Below are 26,349 nucleotides of genomic sequence, written 5' to 3'. Positions count from 1 at the left end.
TGTGCTCACCTTCAATGCTGCAGAAATGTTTCTGTACCCTTCCCCAGATCTGTGCCTAGATACAATCCTGTCTCGGAGGTCTACAGACAATTCCTTGGACTTCATGGCTTGGTTTGTGCTCTGACATGCATTGTTAACTGTGGGACCTTATATAGACAGGTGTGTGCCTTTCCAAATCATGTCCAATCAACTGAATTTACCACAGGTGGACTCCAATCAAGCTGTGGAAACATCTCAAGGATGATCAGTGGAAACAGGATGTACCTGAACTCAATTTTGAGTGTCATGGCCAAAGGCTGTGAATACTTATGTGCTTTTTTTTGTTTTTTATGTTTTTAATAAACTTGCAAAGATTTCAAACAAACTTCTTTCATGTTGTCATTATGGGGTATTGTTTGTAGAATTTTGAGGAAAATAATGAATTTAATCCATTTTGGAATAAGGCTGTAACAAAACAAAATATGGAAAAAGTGAAGCGCTGTGACTACTTTCCGGATGGTGACCTCAGAGCTCCAACTGGAGACCTACGGGGAGGTCTCAGCTCCGGAGCTCCAGCCCGAGATCAACGAGGCGACCTCGGGGCCCCAGCCCGAGGTCAACATGGCGACCTCGGGGCCTCCGCCTGAGGTCAACATGGCGACCTCAGAGCTCCAGCTGGAGACCCACGGGGAGGTCTCAGCTTCGGAGCTCCAGCCCGAGGTCAACGTGGCGACCTCGGAGCTCCCGCCCGAGGTCAACGAGGCGAGCTCGGGGCCCCAGCCCGAGGTCAATGAGAGAAACTCCCAGGTCAGGTTCAGGTTCAGGTTCCGGGTCGTAGAGGAAGCTGCGCCACTGTCCTGTCCTGTCCTGTGGAGAAAGCTGTCCCATGGTCCTGTCCCGCCGAGGAAGCTGTCCCATGGTCCTGTCCCGCCGAGGAAGCTGTCCCGCTGTCCTGTCCCGCCGAGGAAGCTGTCCAATGGTCTTGTCCCGCCGAGGAAGCTGTCCTGCTGTCCAGTCCCACCGAGGAAGCGGTCCCGCTGTCCTGTCCCACCGAGGATGTCGCCCCGAGCTCCAGCCCCACGGTGGATGTCGCCCTGAGCTCCAGCCCCACAGTGGACGTCGCCCCATGCCTCAGCCCCGCTATCTAAAAGTTACTTTTTGGTTTAGTTTGGATGTGTATCTTTTATTTACTTTAATATTTATTAATAGTTATATATATATCTCGGCTGACCTCTATATATTGTGTTATAATAAGTATTTCTCTTAGTGCTTCTTCAATTCCATCAAGTGTTGTAGCATCACAGTAATAGTAGCCATTTGTAAAAACACCTCACCTGGTTCAAGGAGTTTTTTCTAGAGATTTTTCTAAATGGAGAACTCTCCTCCTTTCTGTTAATGTCCTTCTGACATTAGAGGACGAAATCCCAGAGATCATGGAGTTTCTCATCAATTTTTTATGTGCTGTAGGGAAGCAAAAAATAGAAACAGGGCATCTGTCAAAAAAAAGAAAAAAGAAAAGAAACGCCCACCACATGTTTGGCTTGTTGTTGCTGGCTTGAAGCATTTCCTGTTACAAGGTCTTCGAGTTGCTGCTGCAACAATGTTTTAACTGTCAAGTTTTTCGCTAAAGAAGCATTTTGACAACATTTTTATTCATTCGATATTCTTTTCTAAATACCTGGGTTTTTTGTATATATGCAAATTTGAATTGCCGTCGACATTGAACTTGCTGATACCTGCAGACCCACTGGGTAGTAACCTGCTCCTCCATAAATCTGAACCAGAACAAACAGTCGGCATGTACGCTCACAAACGCAAGAGACTGGGAGAAAGATGCCTTTATTGGGACTTATTTGTCTTCGTCTTGTAGTGGCTGGCATGTGTAATCCATACAAGTGTACATGCATCATAACCACGATGACTCAACGTTTCCTGCAAAGTCTCGCGTTAACCCTAGTGCTTTGTTTCTGACACCAGCTCCTAGGACTCGACTAAACAATGGAGACTCAAGAGGGAACACCTAGAGACCGGTGAGTTTGATTCACTGCCTGTTTGTACACATAAAGCTATGATGTCATACCGTAACACCCCCCCCCAAACACCCCCCGTCTCTCTCTTCACAGTTGGCATTTTGTAGGAATTATTTTCTTTATCCTTGGACTGGGGACACTGCTGCCATGGAATTTTTTCATGACTGCTTCATTGGTAACAATCTATCTATCTATAATATATACATATACACACCCGTGGACACATGTATACGCTGCAGACTATCAGATATACACCTTCACACTACTTTGGACCGTTTTGCATGACAAATGAGCTCCTTTTCCAGAAACAGAAAATCATGGCTTGTTTTTGAAAGAGTGCCTGCAGTGAATAGTTCACCTGCTTATCCACGGTTTGCACATATTGAGCATTTTAGTGAGATAGTTGGCTTCCTGGTGTCCAAAAGCTTTCCTGATAAGAATTTTTTATTTAATTTTTTAAAATCTGGTCCTTTCAGCCTTGTTTGTGTTTCAAACCTGAGGCATTTTACTTGATTAGATACCATTCCATATTTTGCCCTGTGCAGTATGTTTGCAGTGTTTAATGATTAGTGACTGTTACTCTATTAAATATTAACAATAATAAGAAAATGTCTGTGTGTGTGTGTGTGGATAGTACTTCAATAACAGGCTGAACACGTCTGAATGGAGCAATGGCACAATAACGTCCACAAAGGAATATTATTTCAACAACTGGATGACTCTGCTTTCCCAGCTGCCCGTGCTGCTCTTCACCCTTCTCAACTCCATCCTCTACCCACGGTAAGATGCTGCGTTGTCGAATACTGAACAGTGGGATTAGAAAACCTGAAAATGTGCTTTCGCGTACATTTCTCGAATGTCAGTCAAATAACACGGGCAAGTCCCTTCTCAACTCCCTGAGACGACAACAGGAAGAAACTTTGAGAGGAACCAGACTCGAAGGGAAACGCATCATCATCTGGATGACACCGGAAACTGCCATTATAAATTATTTATTTTCTAGAACCGTATACGATAAAGTCAATTAATAAATGGATTTCTTGTTAAAAAAAAAAAAAAAGACAAACACGAGATATACAGTCACAGGCATACGATGCTTGATGATAAAAGCATCTTTCTACATTGTACATTGCATAACTTTTTTATACCCCTGAGACCTCTTCGAAGTGCATCATGACCAGAGTACCAGAAGGAAGGGACGCAGTGTATTTTATGGCAGGATGGACCCCCAGCTTAGTTAAGTATAGTTTATATAACCAGGTCTAGTTCACATGGTCTCTCGTTCCCACATTCCTGACCACTGTAGCCTTAAACAACCGTCACATCTAACTCAAATTCACCAGAAAACAGCAGAGAAAAAAATATTCGCTGAAAAATCCCGCGTTGTTCCTTCTTTTTCAGAAAATGAATCATGGATGCTACAGCTAATTGCAAAACCTATCCATACATCCATCCATTTTCTGTACTGCTTATCCTACACAGGGTCAGGTGGGAACCTGGTGCCCATCCCAGGGAACTTGGGGCACAAGGCTGGTGGACAACACCCTGAATGGGAGGCCAACCCATCATAGGACACACTCGCACACCCGTTCACACACTACAGACAGTTTGGAAATGCCAATCAGCCTACAATGCATGTCTTTGGACTGAGGGAGGAAACGCCCTGAAGCACAGGGAGAATATGCAAAGTCTATGCACACACAAGGTGGAGTCAGGAATCAAACCCCCAACCCCAGAGGTGTGCGGCAAACAGGCTAACTACTAAGCCACTGGGATGGTTTTTAAATATTTCAGTTAGTACATACTACAACTAGGAACAGAAAAGAGGAAATCCAGAATTATGGAAGTGGCATTTGAACTCCGGGCCTTGGAAAAGCGTGGTGGTGTTCTACCCAGAATTAGGAATTGAGAATGTATTCCCAATGACACGCATTGCACGCTCTTGTTTATGGCAGTGGTTCAGAGCTGCTCTCAGTTTTGTTTGTCCATGCTAAAGGTTAATGGTTTGGTTAATTTGGGAGATATTGGCCTCGTTGAAATGAACACAGGAGCCCTGAAGGCTGATGGCAGGAGCTCACTGTAACGGCATCCATCACTAACTCCGGTTAATCTGTTTCTGTCAGGATCTCCGAGAAGATCCGGATAGCAGGTAGCCAGGTCTTCATCCTCATCATCTTCATCCTCACCGCCATCCTGGTCAAGGTTCCAATGGTGCAGGACCGCTTCTTCTCAATCACCATGGCAACCATCTGGTTCATAAATTGTGAGTACTGGGTGACTTTTTTATTTAAAGAAGACACCTTTTTATCAGTTTATAGTTGCATATAATGGAAAGTCAGCAGTTCGTGTTATAACTTTACTTTGATAAGTGTGTGTGTGTGTGTGTGTGTGTGTGTGTAGCATTTGGCGCAGTGCTGCAGGGGAGCCTTTTCGGCCTGGTAGGCTTGCTACCACAGAAATACAGCACATTATTCATGAGCGGACAAGGTCTGGCCGGGGCGTTCGCCGCTCTCGCCATGCTGATGGCAATCACAAGTGAGAACACAATTCTACACTGACACACACTGTATATAGCAACACACTTGTACATAGTCAGATGACGATAGGATACTGCTTCTTTGGATTTTTACCCAGCCCTGCGCGTTTAATAAATGTAGTATAATGATAGATGTGTTTTGTGTAACAATGTGACAGGTGACACAAATGCTGAAACTGCAGCTCTTGGATATTTCATCACTCCGTGTGTGGGGACTCTGGTAACACTGATCAGCTACCTGCTGCTGCCCAAACTGGTGGGTGTGTTCATCTTTCCTTAAAAAATGCTGTTGAATTTTCACTCGGAGATTTGAATGCATATTGATGAGCGTATAATATAATAATACTATTGTCTATACTGCAAACATTGTATACATCACATAAACCAATGAAGATAAGGGAGAAAATGATCAAAAAGGCAATATCATAACTTTACTATTAACGTCAAGAGCCATGGAAACATTCACCTTTCACAAGCTTTACAGCGAGGCTGAATTCCATCTGACATCCTCTTCACTATAAATGCATACTTCTTAGGGTATAACCTAATAACATTAGCATATCCACTATATAATCAAAGGATTGTGAATACCTGACTATCACACTGCCATAGGTGCTTGTTGAACATCCCATTCCAGATTTAGTCTCCACTCTTCTGAGAAGGCTTTCCGCTAGATTCTGGAGCGTAGCTGTGGGGATTTGTGTTCGTTCAGCCTGAAGAGCATTAGTGAGGTCAGACATCGATGTTGGGCGAGGAAGCCTGGTGCACAGTTGCCGTTCCAGTCCATTAACAGGTGTTCGGTGGGGTTGAGTTCAGGGCTCTGTGCAGGCCACTCACATTCTTCAACACTAAACTTGGTTAACCCATGTCTTCATTGAAGTTCGCTTAGTGAACAGTGGCATTATCTGTCAGGTTTTGGAACAGGTTTTTAGCCTCTTAGTTCCATTGAAGGGAATCTGTAACGCTACAGCATACAAAGACACTCTACACAGTGATGTGCGTCCAACACTATAGCAACAGTTTTGGCCATATAGCGTATGTAATGCCTAACAACCCCATTTCATTTTGGTTTCAAGCCCCTGTTGAAAAGTTACTTGTATATAACATCATATTAGGCACATAGTTTGTTCACTTTCTATATTTACAAGTAGAAAACTGATATCATTTATGAAGTACATTGTTTAGGCCCAAAAAAAGTTTGAAGAAATTCATGACTGGTGACTAAAAGGAGAACGTAAAGAACAACTGTCATTTTTGTCCTTTAATAACATCAAATTCATTGTATATTCAAATAGTATTCCGCAGTGAAATTCCTTCCGACAGCTATAGTGTGTATGCAGTGTGTGTGTGTAGGTGTACAGTTTGTTAGTCAACAAAACTGATGCTAAAAGTCTGATTAATCCATTTTGTATACTTTACACACATGTGTTGTACAGGAGTTTGCCAGATTTTACCTCAGCAAGAGCAAAGGTCAAAGCTATGAAGTTGATGCTTCCAGGGAGCTTCTACCTAAAGGTACAGTCACACACACACACACCAGACTGATATGTGAACCAGCATGTAGTGTTGTAAATGGGTAATACGATATTGATAATTCCGTACTTCACAATCCAGTATCACAATAATCCTCACAATCAGATCGAGTAGTAGCTGAAAATAAATAAATAAATAATGTGTAATTTTGAGGTGTAACCGGATACAAAGACATTATTTGGACTGAACAGATAATGCATCCTAAAGTAATACAAATACAGATACAAACTGCAGTAGCTGGTTTATTTTCTTTGTTTGTTTTACTTAAATATGCAATTGTAAAGAACGTCGGGGTTATGCATGTAACCCTGTTCCCTGAGAAGGGAACGAGACGTTGCATTTAGCATAACAGTATGGGAAGCGCCCTTGCGCACGTGACCAGTATCTGAAGCTTGTGTAAAATCATGCCTCTACTTATAGGCCTGCCATGATCAGGTGACGTGGCAATTAAGCGCGTCGCATGATATATATATATATATATATATATATATATATATATATATATATATATATATATATATATATATATATATATATATGGCACCTGTGAACCACGCCGCCAGCCTCTGTTATCTGAAGCGAAGACGCAATTCACAGGCTTGCCCTGGTATGACAAAGCTACGCAATGTCTTGTTCCCTTCTCAGGGACGTAACTTCGACGTTGCATTTAGCATAACAGTATGGGAAAGAGAATACCCACTCCGTCATACCGAGGGTACGGCCTGTTCAAAAAGACCCAAGCCCGAGGGTCACTGCAAGACACTCGAGCACAAGGTGGAATAAATATCCAGGCTGTAATAATGAATGAATTTTTGTGGCATAGACCATCCTGCAGCAGCACACACATCCTGCAAGGATACCCCTTTGGACAAAGCCTTCGAGGAGGCGACCGCCCTAGTGGAATGAGCTCTTATGCCCAGAGGTGTGGCGAGACCCCGCGCCTCGTAAACCATAGAGATTGCTTCCACTATCCAATTAGAGATGCGCTGCTTTGACACAGCATCACCTCTACTGTCACCGCCAAATCATACCAGCAGCTGCTCCGACTTACGCCACTGGCCGGAGCAGTGGACGCAAGTACAGAGAGCCCTTACTGGACACAGCAGGTGTATCCCCTCTTGTTCTGGTGTGAGGAACGGAGGAGGGCAGAAAGCCTGCAACACCACAGGGTGGGCAGCCGAGGTAGGCACTTTAGGAATATAATCCGGCCTAGGATACAGGAAGACCTTGGCTAATCAAGGCAGGAAGGGGCAACAGAGAGAGCTTGTAGATCTCCCACTTGCTTGAAAGATGTCAGGACCAGCAGAAGAGCTACCTTTAGAGTCAGAAGCTTCTCAGAGGCTGACTCTAAGGGCTCAAATGGGGCCCCTGACAGACCTTCCAAGATCACAGAAAGGTCCCAGGAAGGTATGCACAGCCTGCAGATGGGCCTCAGCTGCCTGACACCACGCATGAACCTCGAAGTTAGAGGATGTTGCCCCACAGAGGCTCCATCAGCAGGGGCGTGGCTGGCCGAAACGGCGGCCACGTAAACCCTGATTGTAGAAGGAGCCAACCCTGCTGAGAAACGCTCTTGTAAGAACTCCAGGACTGTAGCTATTGCACAGTTCACTGGATCTAGCTGACGTTCCTCCCCACCACAATACAAAAAGCCACCACTTGAGTGCATACAATTTCCTTGTGGATGGTGCTCTAGCGTTTAACATGGTCTCTACAACCTCAGTTGTGAGACCAGAATCTATGAGCTGGTGCCCCTCAGGGGCCAAACCCACAGTTTCCATAGTTCTGGTCGAGGGTGATAAATCAGCCCTCCGGCTTGAGACAGTAGATCCCTGCAGATGGGAATTTCCCTAGGAGTACCGTCGAGCAGGGAAATTATCTCCAATAACCATATTCAAGCCGGCCAATAAGGTGCTGCTAGCAACAGACGTAGACGGTCTTGGCGAACTCTCGCTAGAACTTGTGGGAGCAGAGCGATTGGGGGAAAAACATATAGATGTCACCTCAGCCATGTGTGCACCATGGCGTCCAGCCCCAATGGTGTGGGAGGAGTGAGGGTGAACCACAGCGGGCAGTGTGTTGTCTCCTCGGAGGCGAAGACATCCACTTCCGCTTGTCCGAACCTCTGCCATATGGACTCCACCACTTGTGGATGGAGCCTCCAACCCCCGGGCCTCAGCCCCTGCCTTGACAGGATGTCTCCCCTTACATTCCAGCTGCCCGGAATGTACATTGCACTCACTGACAAGAACTTTCCCTCTGCCCAGAGAAGGATTAGTTGTGCCTGCCTGAACAGAAGGCGTGAACGTAACCCTCCCTGGTGGATGATATATGAGACCACCTCTGTGTTGTCTGACACAACTAACATATGGTGACCTCTCAACTGAGGAAGAAAGAATTTCAGTGCTAGGAATACGGCTAGCATCTCTAAGTGATTTATATGCCACTCCAGATGAGGGCCGCTCCAAAGGCCGTGAGCTGGACAGCCATTTAAGACTGCACCCCAGCCCAGGGACGCGTCTGTCATTAACGTCTTGTGGTAAGGAGACGCCCCTAGAGCGTGACCAGAGGCTAGAAACTGCAGACACCTCCAAATACTCAGAGCACGTAGGCATCGCTGCATGACACTGATTACTCTCAGAGGTTTCATCCTCGGATGAAACCCCCGACTTTTCAGCCACCACTGAAACGGTCTCATGTGCAATAGGCCCAATGGTATGATGTTGGCTGCTGCTGCCATAAGGCCCAACAGTCTCTCGTAGAGACTGGAGGGGATGCCCAGACCTAGCTTTATCTTGTTCAAAGTTGATAGGATCGATCCTACGCGTGTTGGGGATAGAAACGCCCTCGTTGTAGTAGAATCCCATATAACCCCTAGAAAAGTTGTCCTCTGTATACTTTTCTTGAGGTTCAACCTGAGCCCCAAGCTCCTCATGTGGGCGAGAACAACATCTCGATGTTGAACCACCTGTTCCCTGGATCGTGCTAGAATTAACCAGTCGTCCAGGTAGTTTAGTACTTGGATGCCCTGGAGTCGCAAGTGAGCCAGAGCAGCATCCATGCACTATGTGAAGGTGTGAGGGGATAAAGCTAGCCCGAAGGGAAGAACCCGAAATTGGTATGCGTTGTCTCCAAACGCAAACCTCAGGAAGTTCCTGCGATATTCCTATGTGGAAATATGCATCTTTCAGATCTATCGTTACAAACCAGTCCTCGAACTGAATCTGTGGCACGATAAGTTTGAGCATCAGCATCTTGAACCTGTATGTCCGAAGAGTACTGTATGTCCGAAGAGTTGCTGTCGGTTTTTGGTGCAGTGGCACCCTCTACCGACTCCTCGGAGTCAGCGAGGGTGTTTTGGCTTTCGATAGGGGAAGAAGGAGTCACGACGAGAGCCAGACCTGGAAGACAGAGCAAGAGATAGAGCAGCGCTCGTCTCCGGCTCCTCTTCCAAATCCATACGAGAACCCCACAACCTTAGCCGGCTGGCTGCCTCGGCAGCGGCCGGCCCAGATCCGCGAGGCTCTGAAACCCAACTTCCTTCGGACGAGAAGAGAGCGAGCCAAATGTGGAGCTGCCTAATTGTGAAATGTTCACAATGCTGACAGACAGACCCCTTGAGGGCTGCTGTCGCATGCTCTACGCCAAAACACTTCACACAGAAAGTGTGTCTGTCTCCTCCTGTGATGAAACGGGAGCATGGCGTAACACACTTTCTGAATTCTTTCTCGTTCATTCTTTCCCTCTCTTTTCTTTTTTTCTTTAAAAAAGGGATAGAAAAGTTTAGAGATTTTGAGAAAATACAGAGTAGAAATGAAGCGTCTTTTGTCACACAACCAATAGACATGTAGTCTCGCTGAAGATAATAAGGCTGGCGGCGTGGTTCATAGGTGCCATATATATATATATATATATATATATATATATATATATATATATATATATATATATATATATATATATATATAAAATCATGCGACGCGCTTACTTGCCACGTCACCTGATCATGGCAGGCCTATAAGTAGAGGCATGATTTTACACAAGCTTCAGATACTGGTCACGTGTGCAAGGGCGCTTCCCATACTGTTATACTAAATGCAACGTCGAAGTTCCCTTTGAAAGGGAACAGTTCTCACCGGAGTTCTTGGGAAGGGCTGCCAGGAACTTCAACTCTAAAGCCACACAAAGCACTTGAAACTAGTCCAAAATGTTCAGGTAGAGGAAAGTATAGATGCATTTTTCTTCTTTTTCTCAGTGTTTATATGGGAAACAAGTTAACAGTGGTGCAATACATGGAACCTGCCGACCCTGCTCACAGAATAAAAATCAAGTTAACGTTATATGAATCAGAGATGCATTATTCGTTTTTCATCAGTGGTTTGCCCCAGTAGCCCAACCTAAATCCTGCCTTACTGAGCTCCAGAGTAAAACCATATTTCTACCATTTTTCAGTACAAACAATTACAAAAATTATTTTATTTATAGAGCCGCTTCTCTATATCGCATGTTTTTCATCCTTCTTAAATGATCGTCCTCCGGCATTAACAGAAGAAAATCTTCCTGGAACATCATATAGTCGTTTCATATAGTGAAATGCTGCATAAAGAATGCCAGAAGCACTTGGAGCGTTTACACTATATTGATGATAATTATAGCATGTCAAGTCAACTTTTGTGATCTTTCTTGAACGTAACAAACCTTAAAAACTAAAGTAAATCTCCAGTAGCAGCTACATGCTAGTGGTGGTTGAGGAGATCTCTCCCCCTCCATACTACGTAAACTGCTTTGAGTGTCTAGAAAAATTTAACTGTAACTAAATCTATTTCTATAACTGTAATTAAAATCTTATTCCTGATGACAAATTGGAATTTCCGTATGGTTATGTTTCTGCTGTCATCTATCAAAAATCGATGCATTTCCAACACAGGTCTTGTACGTGTGAATAAACATTTTAAATTTCTTTGTTGCCATGAGCTTTGTTTTGATGGTAGACAAGCCATTCCCACTTTTTAATTAGGCTCGACTTTTTCAGTCACATTACCAATTTACTTGCTAGCAACCCAGAAGCGCTGAACCATAACAAACGCCTTCATTTTGGGATTGTTTACTTTTCATTCAGTCCTTATCTCAAATTCAGTCGTGTCATAGCGCCACTTGTCGTGCCTTAGCAACAGTGTGATAGGGATTAAGTAAAGGCAAGCTAGTTTCCTGGACAGGCTGAGAACGTTTTGTCAGGATGTAAACTGTCAGTTTCCTTATCAGTTTAGTTGTCCACGCGTCAACATTTTATACATTATATACACCATTGCAAAACCACAACCTTAACCAGGTTTTCACAGGATGTGGACGTGTGGGTGGGTCCAAACGGCAATTACTCAATGCTGTACCATCATGACTTTACTATTTACTTGCTAACATTAGTTCTTTCCTCGTTTTTGGATCTTCTGGGCCATCATTGCAAAAATTGGGATGGTCTGCAGAGGTTTCATTACCCAGTTCTAGATTGGCTGGTCGCTAGCATGCGGCTTGATTCTGAAGTTTCACAAGCATGACAAACATCCACTACAAACAACATACCACCAGAATGCCTTAGATCAGCTTTTATAATGGAACATCAGTCTTTATCTTTAGCTTATATTATTCTCTTACTCTTCTTTATGGCAGGCGTACAGGAGAATGGGGAACCTAACAGTCAGGCCACTGATTCGGTGCCCAATGGATCTCCCTGCAGTCCGGAGAGTGACGTTGCCAGGCAAGCATTTGTTAGCGTTGACGCTGAGCATGACAAGCAAGTAAAGAGCTCCATGTTGGAAGTGTTAAAAAAGGTGCGTTGAGGGATTGGGTGGCTCTTTTTCTTTTTCAGTATTTTCACAATAACAGTAGTTCTCTCCTAAAATCGGTGAGACGTGCTCCCTGTGAGATGGGTGAAGCAATTAATGAATGCAAGGTCATAGGGCAGCTGAACACACTTGGAGGAGAAATTGGATAGAAATATGCAACGGTGTTGGACCACCAACATCTAACCAATTAGGCTAAAGAGGCTTTCAATGGACCACTGATTGGATTTCATCTAATTTCCACCGAAATTGCTGACTGCGCCTTTAAATCTCTTTCTGTTTAGATTTGGGTGATGGCGTTCTGCATAACATTCGTGGTCATGGTCACACTCGCTGTCTTCCCCGCCGTCACAGTGGACGTGAAGACCGTTTACGAGGGAAAGTGGGGTATGAGCACCAAAATGCATGCATCACTCTTCAGTAAAGAAAAACCAAAATACAAATGAAAACTAACTGTAGATCCTCACTGAACTAACCTTTTACTCTTTCAGAAAATTATTTTATCCCTGTGTGCTGTTTCCTGCTCTTTAATGTGATGGACTGGATTGGAAGATCCATCACGTCTCATGTGCGATGGGTAAATGAAAGTTATAGTGTTTATTACTTGCTTTTCTTTCTTTTATTCTATTAATGTTTTACAGAATCTCTCTCTCTCTCTCTCACAGCCCTCTAAAGAGAGTCGGTTGTTTCCAGCGCTAGTGGTCTTCCGTGTGATCTTCATTCCTCTGCTGATGTTCTGTAATGTTCAGGAACGTCACTTCATGCCTGTGCTCTTTGGCAACGACTGGTCCTTTGCTATCATCATGGTTTTCTTCTCCGTGTCCAGCGGTTATTGCGTCTGCCTGTCTATGTCTTACGCACCACAGTAAGTGAATAAATACGTAGTGACCATCTTCAGTCACGGCCATCGATCAGAATTCAGGCGGTTACCTGCATGTTAAATTATCCATGTTGCTTCTTAACTTCATTTATTCTCAAATTTATATTCACGTCACACCTCTCTCCCAGGTTGGTGGCTCCACAAGATGGAGAGACAACAGGAGCTCTGATGATGTTCTTCCTGGCACTGGGACTTTCTTTGGGAGCTGGTCTGTCTTTTTTGCTGCGATTAATCATCTAGTCTAATCCGCACACATTTGAGGTGGCCAGGCCTGATTTACGCGATTGCTTCCTGTTGGATCCTTCACCCACACCATCTGAGAGGTGTGCTCCGTTACCAGGAAGCACTCGGGACAAAACGGGCTAATCACTTTATGCAGAATATTTTAGCATTATTTGTAAAATAATTTAGCGGAAGGACTGGAAGAAGAAGAAGAAAACTGGATGTTGGCAATTTTTATTGGTCATTTACTGCAGTTTGTTTTATTTTCCAAAAGGGAAAGGGTCTTTGACAATGACTGAACAAAAGGGAGTAGACACAGCATATTCTTGAAAATAACCCTCAATTCACTTTATACCAAATACTGCTAGCGTAGTTAAATGAAATTGATTGGCTCCTGAGTGGCATAACAAAAAAGTGTTGGTGTTCCTCTCTCCTATCAAATTGTTGGTCTCTGCAGAAGAGGGTAGATAGTGCCTTCCTTTGAGTGAGTTCAGGTGTCCTGTAACATGGAATGAGCTGCATTCTGGTGGCTAGATTCATGCGACCGTGAGGAAGCAAGTGCTAGCATTCATCATCCCTAGTTGTTAGCGGTTACATAACAGGCAGGAAAATTGGCAGGGATGAATAAAAACCCCAATATAATTGATATACAATTTTTGCACAGCGATACCAGAGACACCTGAAAACTACTCTTTTTCCATTTTATTTATTTTTCAGCTGAAGCAACAGTGGGTGGGTCGATGGATGAATGGATGGGAGAAAGAAAGGGAATCGGCATGGATGGATTTTTTTTTTTTGAAGGATTGATTTCATAATTTTTACATTTAAAGATTTTGACTGCAGGACGTTTTAAATAATATTGATTTAAAAGGCTCTAGAGTCTTCTAGAACTGACACAACAGCCATGTACCTCCTTGTTATGACCAGAGATTTCCGTTTGTATGCTGGCAGGAAATAAAGGGAAACCAGTGGTGGTTCCTTAACCAGCAGTGTAAAAATAGATGCTGGTTATGTTAACTTGTAGCCAGTAAACAGTAGCTGATCAGTAATAACTATAACCTCAGAAGCATTCACATTTCACACCTCGTTTCATTTCTATGTAAAAAGGGAAAAATGATCATACTGTGGGGTTTTGGTTTTCCAGACCACGGAGGAAAAAAGGAAGAGAAAAAGGGAAGTTTTGTGCTTATTATTTATAAGAAACTAAATGTTATATCACGTTTTAAGCCTGGTTCTCAATGTACACACACACACACACACACACACACGCAGAAACAGTAGATGAAGAACATTTAGTATATTTCATAATGCTTCTGTTTTACAAGCCCAGATCTGGCTAGATATTTATTGGCTCAGTGTAAAACATTTTGCATACATTTTAAGATTTTGTTTAAGATTTATTAACACTTCGCTTTTTATACAGAGAATGACCGAATTTTAAAACCATTACCAAATATTAAATATAACAAAAGTGGATTGTAATGGATTTTTTCTTTTTGGTCTACTTTGTACTTTAAAATTCATATTCAGCATAAACATTTGTAACTGTACTCTAGTAGGGAATATGTTCTTAGAATAAGGGAAAAAGTCATTGCTTGGTTTAGAGAAAATATGTTTTCCACTGAGGAATTGTTTTGACGCGTTTTTGAAGATGGCGTGCAGCGACACACACCTGCGTGAACGTTCCGAGCAAGATGTTTCCTCAAACGGTTTCCTATTTTCTCTGCGCTTGAATTTAAGGTGGAGTAAATTACAGGCTTTTTTTTTTTTTTTTTAAGCTGTTTTTTAGCTCTGACAGCTCGTCTGCGAGGTCATTACAGAGTGTTACGACAGCTCTGTGATTTGGCCCTGTTTTATTTCGACTGGTTAAAAAGGGAGCATGAGAGCTGAGGAGGACTTTTCTCATTTCTTTACATGCTTTTCTGCTGAATCTCTGTTTCCATGGTAGCATTTAGAAGCGTAGAGGGATCTGTTAGCACTCAGCGCTGTGCTGCAAAGTCTGTGCGCTTGTGAAAGAGTAGTGTTTGGCGAGTATACGAAAACGTTTAAAGTCATTTTGTTCTCACAGATCCTGTCTAACATGAATTCGCCGACAGTTAAGAGTCATCTTATGTTATTTTTAAGCATTAGAAGTTTTTTTTTTTTTTTTAAATTGCAGTAAATTTCAGGGTTTTAATGTGTATAACTGGTTATGCCTGTAAATACTGACCAGAAAGTTCAGTTACCTCTTTTCTGTCATTTATTTTATTGTTATTTTTAGTGTTCTAGTTATGCATTATTAACTCTCCTATTATGTTGACACATCTGAGATGTTAATCTCTCTTTTTCTCTCTGAACTTTTTGGACTTCCCTCATTAGCCACTACATGTGCTTATATATGCAAGTATTATATGCAAATGTCGGACAAGGTTTACTGTTTGAAGCTGTTCTTTGCGTGTATTTAAACTGTGGAAGTCATTTTGACACGTAACATAATGGAGGTAACTTTTCGCCCACCATAATAGGAGGGTTAAATAAGCCGTTTTTAATGTTTACAGTCTTTGGCTTTCTGGGAGGTGAAATGTATGTAACTGCAGTTAAAAACATTGACAAAATATCCCTCTTTTGAAACTGCATATGCCCCATGAGTGTGCTTAAGGGGAAAAAATGGCACAGTTGAGCAGTTTTGTTCCCGTGGTAGGCGGAGCTAATTTCTCGTCAGGAAATAAACAGTGAATCTACTGCATGACAATATTTGAAGTCAGTATTTCTATGAGTTCTAACACCTTTAATAAACATTACAAACGGCAGCTTTTAATTATTCTTTTGTTTTTAAATCACAATCACTTATTTCCTAACCTTTTTTTTTTTTTTCCTTTTACAGTTAGGGGTTGTCTAATTTGACAGCTACAGTCCTCATACAATTTCACTTGTTCATTATTGTTTTTAATCCATTTTCTTCCCTTCTTTCTGTGTTTAAGCTTGATCAATTTAAGTACTTTATTTTATTAACGGTTTTTTTTTTTTTTTGTGATTTTAAGAATGCTGACAGGTTTGCTCTGAACTTTAAACGAGGTGAAAATGAAAGGACTGGGGTTCTCCTAGACCTCTACTATAACATGAGTATGCTGAACTGTATTTTTGTCCAGGGAATGAATTTGTACTTTCCAATCACTATGTAGACAAGAGCCATGTTTGTGGAAAGAGATTTACCCTTTAAGCTATACAGCAACGACAACCTGATGGACTTGTTTCTTTCCCTTGTGTGAGCTAAATGAGCTGCAACACAAATGTATGCATGTGAGAGTTGTCTGGACTTTATTCCTGTCCAGACAACTCTTGCTCTGCCTCCTAGTGAAGTGTTGAGAACCAAGAATGCCACAGATGGTCAAAGAATTTCTTTTTCATTCTTGAATGACTGTTAATGAAACCATTCAACTGAAATCTTGGAATATGGGAGCCAGTTATCCATGACTGTGTATATATGCATATTTGGAAGCCGTTTTCCTTTCCTCAGTTTAAAAGACCTGGCATTTTTGTTATTGCTGAAATAAAATGCATTTTTTGTTAAATAAATTTCTTACCTGTTTTATGATGTGGGACCAAATAGAATGAAGGAATTTGATCAGAGGTAACCTTTTTTTATTATTTATTTATCTCCAGGAAAAAAACAACTCAATACTGGTTTTAGAAATGCTTATTGCTTGAACGTGAACTCTCTAAATCAGTAACACTGAGTAAAACACTTACAGATAGATACGTGATATACTGAAAAACAATGTTTCCTTCCATTAAAAAAAAAATCCAATCCACTATATAAAGACACGATGTGAAAGAACAGCTAGTTTCTGTCTCACTAACAAATCTAAAACACTTTTTGGTGCTGGTTAGTTTCTTTCTCTGTAATACTTTACATTTATGTCTTACTCGCAATTCACACTGTGTAGATGGCTAATCAAATCCTCACATGAACTGTATGATCAATAGTACCAGCTGTAAGAAAGCAGTCTAGTTCTTTTCTTTCTTTCTTTTTTTTTTTGCAGTCTGGGACTAAAACTGTTGCCTGTAGTGGTGTTCAAAAATAAAAGCAGTGCTCTAGGTAAACCACCAACACCTGCTCAGGTCTAATAAAAACTGAAGTAGATCAGGCAAATCTGCCAAGGTAGAAACTGCTCTAAAAAGTAACTAAAGCTAACTATGTTTTAGGAAGACGTTCTATAAAACTGATCACGTGACTCTATTCAGTAGTTGCTGCATGCTGGATTTTCTATTTGCTAACATTAATTGCACCCCAAAGGTTAATATATTCATAACTCCCAATAACTACTGATGCATGAGGCTAAAACAGTATATATATATATATATATATATATATATATATATATATATATATATATATATATATTATACACGTTATTCAATCATTTCCCATCAATGTGAAAGTAAAGAATTGGAAATCTGTTGTATTAGTAAAAGAATAAATAAAGTAATAAAAATACGTTTCTATACTGGATATTTACAGTATTCATCAGGTAAAAGGTCACAGTGTGTAACATAAGCCAGTGTTTTTAAGATGATCTTGTATAATTTAGTGTCCTATGAGAGTATGGTGAGCGTGATGGTCCCTTTGGTCTTTTTTAAAATACCCACAGCCTCCTCATGTGTGACTCCCTCTAAACTCTGACCGTTGACTGCGACTATCTGATCCCCGCGCTTTAGACGCCCATCCTCTGCGGCTGCACCCTACGCACACACATACACGGAGTCAGTATACAAAAATATATAGGATACGCAATTCTGAATTTGTAATAAAGTCTTGTACCTTCCCAAACACTGTTTTTACATAGATGGGAAGGTCGCCATGGGGACTGCCGAATCCTCCCACTATACTGAAGCCCAAGCCGTCTGGCCCTCTCTCCAGACTAATAGTCTTACACTGAGGAGGACTGTGGTGACACACACACACACACACACACAATATTGATACTGAGAATGGTTCAAATAAAAATGTAAAAAAAAATATATATATATAATTATAATGATAATGATATTGCTAATTTTAAGCGCTAAAATAACTTTAAGCCTTTCAAACATCTCTATTAACCCTGTGTGGAATAATTTTATTTTGTAGGTCACATCAAAGAAAGACATTAAATTAAAAAAAGGAGTTACCAGACACCAATACCTTCTACTTTCACAGTAAAATTAGGGTGGTACTTGAAAGTTTTCTAGAATTTTCTACATTTCTGCATAAATATTTTCCTAAAACATCAGAAGTCCAAAAGTGGACAAAGAGAACCCTATTAAACAAATGAGACGAAAAATATTATACTTGGTCATTAATTTATTGAGGCAAATGATCCAATATTCCGTATCTGTGAGGGGCAAAAGTATGTGAACCTTTGCTTTCAGTATCTGGTCTGGCCCACTTGTGCAGCAATAACTGCAACTAAACGTTTTCCGGTAACTGTTAACTAATTCTAAAGGGTTCATAAACTTTCAAGCACCACTGTATGTTTGAAACATTTCACTGAGTAACATAACTATCATTAAATATCTAGCTAATGTTAACAGGACAGCGGTTTGATTTGTCAGCTTTGTTAGCTTGCTCTTAGTGTGTGGATTGAATGCCAGTCAGAATAAGGAGTGTGTTTCCATGTTAACAATCGATAAATTTAATGAATGCACGTTAATCTTCTGACGGGGCAAAATTACATTCAGCCGTTAACAGATTTGACCTCGTGCTCTCTTGGCAAGGGAGAGAACTTGAGCAAGCTGCAGCTGTTAGAGCTTCCAGGAAGTGAAGCTTCAATTTATTCTTGTTTGAGTGTTCGGTGTTATGCGGATTTGTGTTATTAAAAGAAGATAGTGGTTTGATTTGATTTGTAGGGCACGGTTTTTCGCTATCTCACAGCTTTATTTAGGTTTGAGAAATTGACAGTTGTTCCTAATAAGTCCTGTTTAAGCTAAGATAAGTAGTCATCATTAATTTTTGATCAAAGCTGTGTATGGTTGTTTGTGTATTCATACACACCCCAGGTCATCGTGGAAAATGCTGCTGCTGGAGAGTCCAGATGTTTGATCCAGAGCAGGACCTGTTACTGTAGTGTCACCTCCGACAACCTTCAGCAAATATTAACCAACACGTGAGTACTGCATCTAGGTACAGAAGATAAAGTGTGTGTGCGCGCACGTGTTTGCGTGTCTACACCTGCAGGCATATGGTTCCTGTGGTGTTTTTCAGCAGTGATACAGCTTGGCTGTGGGCCATGCCTTCTGTAGACGTGTCACAGATTGATATGATCCTATCGCCAACCTGTGTGTTACAGAAGCAATGACAGAAAGAAAGACTGTAAGGTAAAGACTACTGTTGATTTAAATCATAACAATCTCAAAATAGCATGGATGGGAGAAACACACACACACATACTCGGAGTTTCTGTGTCTGTGCAGCCAAACCAGCTGGGTTCATCATGGCAATGAAGATGGGCACATCGCCCAGAGGACTACCCACTCCACCTGCTATACTTATCCCCAAGGACTCAGATGGACCCTGAAACACACACACACACACACACACACACACACCATAACATCTATAAGGTCAGTGTCACATGAAACTCAGTAGGTCATTCCCTTCCTCCCTTTTTTCTCCTTCATTCCTTTCTTTGTTCTTTCTTTCCTTATATTTAATTCCCCCATTTTTCTCTCTTCATTCATTCCTTTTGTCCTTCCTTTTCTTTCTTCCTTCCTTTTCACTTCCTTCCATTCCTTTCCCTACTGGATTTCTTCCTTCCTTTTCATTCTCTCATCCCCCCATTTTCTTTCTTCCTTCCTTCCCTCCTTTCTTCCCTTTCTTCTTTTCCATTCCTTGCTTTTCATTTATTTCCTTTTTTCTTTTCTTTTCATTCCCCGCTTCCTTTTAATTCCCTTCCTATCTTTCCATTTCTTTCCTTCCTTCTATTCTTTCCCTTCCATCCATCCATCCATCCAATAACTCTTTCACCTTGGACAGCTCCACAGTTCGGATGTCTTGGTCCAGTGCTGAGAGAGAACACAGAACATGTGTTGAGTAAATAAAAATAGATGCTGTGCATGTATTCAGATCTTTATCTGAGGATTGTGTTTTTGCTTACATTCCAGACTTCTGTGGCTGTCCTCAAAGTCTTCTTGTGATCTGCCAGAACCAGCAAAAGACAGCTGGCTGGCTTTATAGCTTCCACCTTCGCTTAACTACACACACATTTATTTTACAAGCGTCAAACTATGCTTTAAAACAAACAAACAAACAAAAAACAGCAAAACTGTTCCAAAGAAGTAAAAAACTTCCGAAATGCCGACCCACCTGACTGCCCTGAGACAGGCGTCTCTCAGAATGGAACGGCCCTGCCTTGAAGCGACCCACCTCCAATTTGATTGGGCCAACGCAACACTAAACAGAGACAGAATGCAAAATCATGTCTCATGTCCAGTGCAATGATCTTGCATTGATTAGTATTTACAGCAAAAAAGGACATATTGGCTTTACACCATAAATATGAAATAGACACACTTTTTTTTGTTATGTAAATGGAAAAAGCGTTTCAGTTCGTTTGTTTACTTGCTTACCTTTAGCAGAGCGGCAACGGACTCCTGTGTTGCTGTCCGAACGTCCTCGCCGTTAACAGACAAAATCTGATCTCCCTGCAAGAGCCGTCCATCGCTCTCCACGATGCCTCCCTTCACAATGTCGGACACGAACACACCTGTATCATTCCTGTGGGAGGAAGAAACGGAGGAGGATGTGAACATTTTGAATACATCTTTCACCGGTACTAGCTGGTACTGAGCTAGCCTGCTATCTAGATTAGGTCGAGTAAAATAAATATTGGTTTATCAAGAAAGGAGGAGGCTGATTGTGCAAGTTAAAATGGGACATCAGAAGTTAAAGTGGGAAGTCACATTGCATACAAGTGAATGTCCTAAAACTAGGTAAGTTGGGTTTTTTTAGTAATATTGGCAAAGAAATATTTTTCTATTTATCATGTCATACATCTCCTGAAACAGTATCTGCTCACTAACAAAACCATTTTTTTTTTCAGCTGCATGTTGTACTCCATCTTCTTGCTTTCCTCAAAGACCTGATGAGAAGTGCTTGACATCACATGACAAGATTCCATTCCTTTCCCTATTCTCCATTTGATTTCTTCCTTCCTTTTCATTTATTTACTTTCTTCTTTCCTTCCTCCCTTTTCTTTTCCTTCTTTCCTTTTCATTCCCTTCCTGTCACGTAATGGAGGCTGAGACGGATGCAAGTGCAGATATGAAATTTAATCAAACGAAACACAATAAACTAAATACATAAACCATGAACTATGAACAGAGAGAAATAACGGACTAAGAAACTAGACAACATAACAACGTCAACGAGACAATCAAAGCAAGACAAAGAGTGCAGTGCAAACTGTGACTATATACACACACACAAGCGCTTATTAACATGAATGAGAATCAGGTGCAGGTGGTCATGTGACAGTGATGCAGAGCTGCAGTGGCTGCTGGGAACTGAAATCCAGAGTTCCTTTGAAATATCCATGACACTTCCTATCTTTTCTTTCCCTTCCACTTCCTTTGTTCTTTCCATTCCATTCCCTTACTTCCCTTCCATTCCTTTCCATACTCTCCATTGGATTTCTTCCTTTCTTTTCGTTCTCTCCTTTTCCCCCATTTCCTTTCTTCCATCCCTCCTTTTTGTTCCCTTTCATCCTTTCCATCCCATTCCTTCCTTTTCATTTATTTCCTTTCTTCTTTCCTTCCTCCCTTTTCTTTTCATTCCCCCTTCATTTCCATTTCCTTCTTTCGCTTTCACGTGACACTTTTTCCAAAAAAAAAAGAAAAAAAAAAAGAAGTTGTGACCAAAAAAAAAATAAACCTGGTGGCAGTTGAGACAAAAAAAAAAATTAAACGTGAAACCAAACTTAGATTGCACTCGAGTCAGTGCGGTTATATTTTATACACAGTAGATGGTGGTTAAATGGTATAGTAGCTGTGCTTGATATATAGCACTTCGCTCCAGTTCACTCCGGTACCTTCTTCCGACGATACTGAGTCCGAGGCCTTGGCCTGGTTTCTTCTGCAGCTCCACCGACAGCACGTCCCACAGCTCCTCCTCCTTGTACTGTGCTTCGTCGCGGAAGACGGTCAGACGCACTCGCTGTGGAGTCTGCCTCAACACGTTTATTGCTTCATCATGAGATGCTGTGCGCAGGTCAATACCGTTCACCTGAAGACAACAGAGAGAGAGAGTAAAAAATAAAAACGTAATCAAAGAACTAACTGAAGGCTCAACAAGACTACATATCCACGACATCTAGCATAAATAGCTGATTAGTGTAGCCTATATGCTTCACTGTATCACCGCAAAACAAATGAAAGGGTGAATAATATGGATTTATGTAGAAAGGAATACATTATGGATTGGCATACTTTAAAATGATTGTATTGAAATCGACACGAACGGATTGAGATAATGCTGACGACATGTAACTGCACCAACAATCATATAATGGATGCCTAGTGATATCTGTCCATTATTTATTTTATTTTTTTTACAATTTTGGGATTATTGTTATCTTTATATTACCCTGAGGGTGATGTTTGAAAGTTGGTAGGTGTGTGCAATCCTAATCCTAATAGTGCTATTTCGCAGTGATGTTGCGCAGTTCCTAATATAATGTTCAAGATTTTAGATTGAACATTACCTCTAGAATCTGATCTCCTGCCCAGAGTCTTCCATCTTTAGCAGCAGCACCTTCCTCGTACACCTCGTGAATTATTATAGCGCCCTGTGTAACAGATAAGGCCTGTATCACAAGTGCTCGCTCTTTCCCACACACCCATATATACTTACATAAATATAACCAAATAATTTGAATGCTTACCAGCAGTGTGTCACAGCCACCCACGATGCTGAGGCCGAGCCCTGTTCTTCCTTTAGAGATATCAATGGTAGTCTCACAACCAGGGATTATGGGGCAGGTCACAGGGTCCGAGGCCAAGGTCGCAGGGGTTGACGATCTGCTGGAATCTGAAACACCATCGCCAAAACAACCTATAATCATCAATGACCATAAATTGCATAGAAGCGAAGGTTTTAACCATAAAAAAGGTTCATCTTTGAATCCTCACTCTTGACTGATTCCATTTCTGGGGGTGTCAAGGACAGAGGCGTGCTGGAGACCACCGCTGGGTCTGACAGTCTCCATGTCTGATTGGATAAGGTTGATATTGGGGTGTGGCTATCTGTGTGGAGCGTGAGCTTGCCCGAGGTATTCGCTTTGCTCAGTATTGATGTCACCTGTGGCGAAACAAAATAAAATCTCCTGCAGTTGACAAAAGAAATCTAATTATAGTAATAATTATATCTAATTATGGTGTTATATACATTCCATAGATGGTATGCATATTACCTTCTGCACAGACAGGCCGTGTGTCATTTCATTATCTACTACCATCAGTCTGACTCCTGTACTAACTTCCTGAACAAACACACGCACACATACACAGATGCATCTAAAAACATTGAATATCGTGGAAAGGTTCATTTTTTCCCGTAATTCAATTAAAAAAGTGGAACTTTCATATATACTAAATTCATTACACATAAAGTGAACTATTTCAAGTCTTTTTTTGTTTTAATCTTGATTATTATGGCTTACAACTGATGGAAATCAAAAATCCAGCATCTCAAAATATTAGAATAAAGAATTTATAATACAGAAATATTGCGCTGAGAAGAGGTTTCCTGAGCCTTTGATCTCTCAGTCTGGTTCAGTACACACAACCACAATCATGGGGATGATGGAAGTAAATTATGCATTTCATATGGAAATCAAGGTCCCAGAGTCTGGAGGAAGAGTGGAGAGGCACAGAATCCTCGTTGCTTGAAGTCCAGTGTGAAGTTTCCACAGTCAGTGATGATTTGGGTTGCCATGACATCTGCGGGTGTTGGTCCACTGTGTTTTCTCAAGTCGAGAGTCAATGCAGCGTCTACCAGGAGATTTTAGAGCACTTCATGCTTCATTCTGCTGACGAGCTTTATGGAGATGCTGATTTCCTTTTCCAGCAGGACTCGGCACCTGCCCACAGTGCCAAAACTACTAGTAACTGGTTTGCTGACCATGGTATTACTGTGCTTGATTGGCCAGCTGACTCGCCTGACCCGAACCCTATAGAGAATCTATGAGAGACACCAGATCCAATGATACAGACGAGCTGAAGGCTGCTATCAAAGCAACCTGGGCTTCCAGAGTACCTCAGCAGTGCCACAGGCTGATTGCCTCCATGCCACGCCGCATCAATGCAGTAATTCATGCAAAAGTATTAAAGCCCCGCCCAAGTATCGAGTGCATACATTTTTCAGAAGGTCGACATTTCTGTATTATAAATTCTTTATTCTAATATATTGAAGTACTGGATTTTTGATTTCCGTGAGCTGTAAGCCATAATCCTCAAGATTAAAACAAAAAAGGCTTGAAATATTTCACTTTATGTGTAATGAATCTAGAATATATGGAAAGTCCCACTTTTTGTAAATATTACAGAAAAAAAACAAACTTTTCCACGATATTAAAATTTTTTGAGATTCACCTGTACACACTACTTATTTACTATTTAGCAACTGTAAAAATGGCACTGACATGATATCCGGTATCAGTATCTAAATTGATTCTGTAACACATCTAGCATGAAATATCACAGAATTGTTTCGTAGGTCATCAGATGATGATAATAATAGCCACTTTCTGTTGTTAGCATAAACACAGACTAGCTAGCTATTTAGCAAAGCGTGTGCGGGAGGCAACTGAATCTCACCACAAGTTCAAAACGATTATTATTATTATCATCCATATCATCTTAGGGATAAACGAACCAGGAAAATAACCACACCAATGGAGTACTGTTCAATTTTGAATAGAAGATAGCAAAGCTTGTGCTCCATGACCTCTACAGTACAGTACATGCCGTTCCACAGCAATAACTGGGTCTGGCAGAACATCAAGCAGGAAATTGTTAACATTTTTACAGGCCATCATGGCAACATTCCTGCCAGCACTGTGCGAAAAATGCTGCTTGCATAGACACACAATTGGAGACATACCCCGCCGGTTTTCACCGTCAGAAAACAAGTGAGAGAACCTGTACATGAATGTACACGTTTATTACAGATAAACAATATGCTGTATTCACTTGAATAGGCCTTGACTTGCCTGTATCTTTGTGGCTGCTCCATCTTCTTTAACATCCTGGATGATCGTGCCATTCTTGTCCTCCTCACTAAATACCACTCCTTCCTCTTCCTGTTTTGCATATAAAGAAAGAAAGGATGGTTGTGAATAATATTCGTATACGGAGAAGAGACGAATATGGTTGCTGCTGCGTAATGTGTGAGGTCTGTTTAAACTTGTATCGCTATACTTGTCAGGACCAAACAGCATTAGATATCTGCACTAGACAGTTCTAGCGTGTATGCATGCGTTATATACAAACAAGACTTAGAAACAAAAGTAAAAGAGTGGTTTATCACTTTGCATATTGTAATGCTTACTGTGGGTGTGGTATTCATTTGAATGAAAAACACCTTGTGTGCTGACAAAGAAGAGATGAAATGAGGGTGTGTGTGTATGTGTGTGTGTGAGAAAGAGAGAGAGAGAGCGAGAGAAATGTGACTTACCACTGGTAAAAATAAGCTCTGTACACATTTAGACATGTCCATATCAGACAGTGAGGAGATGAGAGAGGAACAAGTTTGGGACTGTGAGAAAAAGAATGATGGATTATCAAAAATAGAAATTCCCACAGAAACGAAGTCTTTTTTTAATGCTAGTATTATCTATCTTAGCAATGACTACGTTTACATGGATAGCAGTAATCTAATTATTGACCTTACTCTGAGTAAGACAATAATGTGATTAAGGTGTTTACATGAGTCGCTTTTAGAATATTCCTTTCATGCACACGTCATTATGTCCCCACACCATGCCATCCGATGTCCCTCCAGAATTTCACGCATCAACATACAGTTCGTCTTCGTTATGGTACCGTATACAGTTTTGGGTGTTTTTATTTAATTTTTTACAAACACTAAGTGCAGTTAATTATTTGTCATGCTGTACGTGCTAATAGATGACTGCTTGAAGCCGTGGGCTGCGTCCCAAACCGCGTACTTACCGTCTATATAGTAGCCGTGATACATGTATTTTTCCCCACTACAGGCTTATAGTAGGCAAGTATGCAGTTTGGGACGCAGCCGTACGCTCTTGTTTGCCGTAAAATGTTGAGCGCTGCCATGTGTGTACGTGTCCTGTCGCAAAA

The 26,349-nt window shown here is 41.4% G+C and overlaps 2 protein-coding genes across 10 annotated transcripts in view; one reads left to right on the top strand and one right to left on the bottom strand.

Moving 5' to 3' along the window:
• The first annotated feature begins 1,582 nt into the window (after positions 1 to 1,582).
• LOC128604161 (equilibrative nucleoside transporter 2) lies at positions 1,583 to 17,311 on the top strand. Its single transcript, XM_053619031.1, has 12 exons — positions 1,583 to 2,009; positions 2,103 to 2,184; positions 2,644 to 2,789; positions 4,133 to 4,272; positions 4,410 to 4,544; positions 4,704 to 4,801; positions 5,982 to 6,060; positions 11,743 to 11,903; positions 12,200 to 12,302; positions 12,407 to 12,492; positions 12,581 to 12,780; positions 12,924 to 17,311. Exons 1-12 carry the CDS (start codon positions 1,978 to 1,980, stop codon positions 13,033 to 13,035), a joined length of 1,374 nt encoding a protein of 457 aa, XP_053475006.1. The 5' UTR covers positions 1,583 to 1,977; the 3' UTR covers positions 13,036 to 17,311.
• Positions 17,312 to 17,392: 81 nt separating this feature from the next.
• Positions 17,393 to 26,349, bottom strand: part of LOC128604204 (multiple PDZ domain protein) — a 40,015-nt gene continuing 31,058 nt past the window's right edge. For 8 of the 9 annotated variants that reach the window (XM_053619115.1, XM_053619122.1, XM_053619120.1 and 5 more), the window contains 15 exons: positions 25,709 to 25,789; positions 25,245 to 25,334; positions 23,164 to 23,332; positions 22,917 to 23,086; positions 22,737 to 22,820; positions 22,065 to 22,258; positions 20,605 to 20,752; positions 20,342 to 20,428; positions 20,133 to 20,229; positions 20,003 to 20,040; positions 19,427 to 19,549; positions 19,208 to 19,312; positions 19,031 to 19,119; positions 17,819 to 17,942; positions 17,393 to 17,739 (listed from right to left, as the gene is read on the bottom strand). In XM_053619115.1, coding sequence (XP_053475090.1) covers positions 17,593 to 17,739; positions 17,819 to 17,942; positions 19,031 to 19,119; positions 19,208 to 19,312; positions 19,427 to 19,549; positions 20,003 to 20,040; positions 20,133 to 20,229; positions 20,342 to 20,428; positions 20,605 to 20,752; positions 22,065 to 22,258; positions 22,737 to 22,820; positions 22,917 to 23,086; positions 23,164 to 23,332; positions 25,245 to 25,334; positions 25,709 to 25,789 — 1,746 coding nt within the window. In that variant the 3' untranslated portion in view covers positions 17,393 to 17,592. The remainder of the gene's footprint in view (positions 17,740 to 17,818; positions 17,943 to 19,030; positions 19,120 to 19,207; positions 19,313 to 19,426; positions 19,550 to 20,002; positions 20,041 to 20,132; positions 20,230 to 20,341; positions 20,429 to 20,604; positions 20,753 to 22,064; positions 22,259 to 22,736; positions 22,821 to 22,916; positions 23,087 to 23,163; positions 23,333 to 25,244; positions 25,335 to 25,708; positions 25,790 to 26,349) is intronic. The other variant, XM_053619119.1, reaches the window with a different exon arrangement.

This window comes from Ictalurus furcatus, chromosome 29, assembly GCF_023375685.1.
Source record: "Ictalurus furcatus strain D&B chromosome 29, Billie_1.0, whole genome shotgun sequence".
NCBI classification, from domain to species: Eukaryota; Metazoa; Chordata; class Actinopteri; order Siluriformes; family Ictaluridae; genus Ictalurus; species Ictalurus furcatus.
This window is presented reverse-complemented; position numbering and strand designations above follow the sequence as displayed.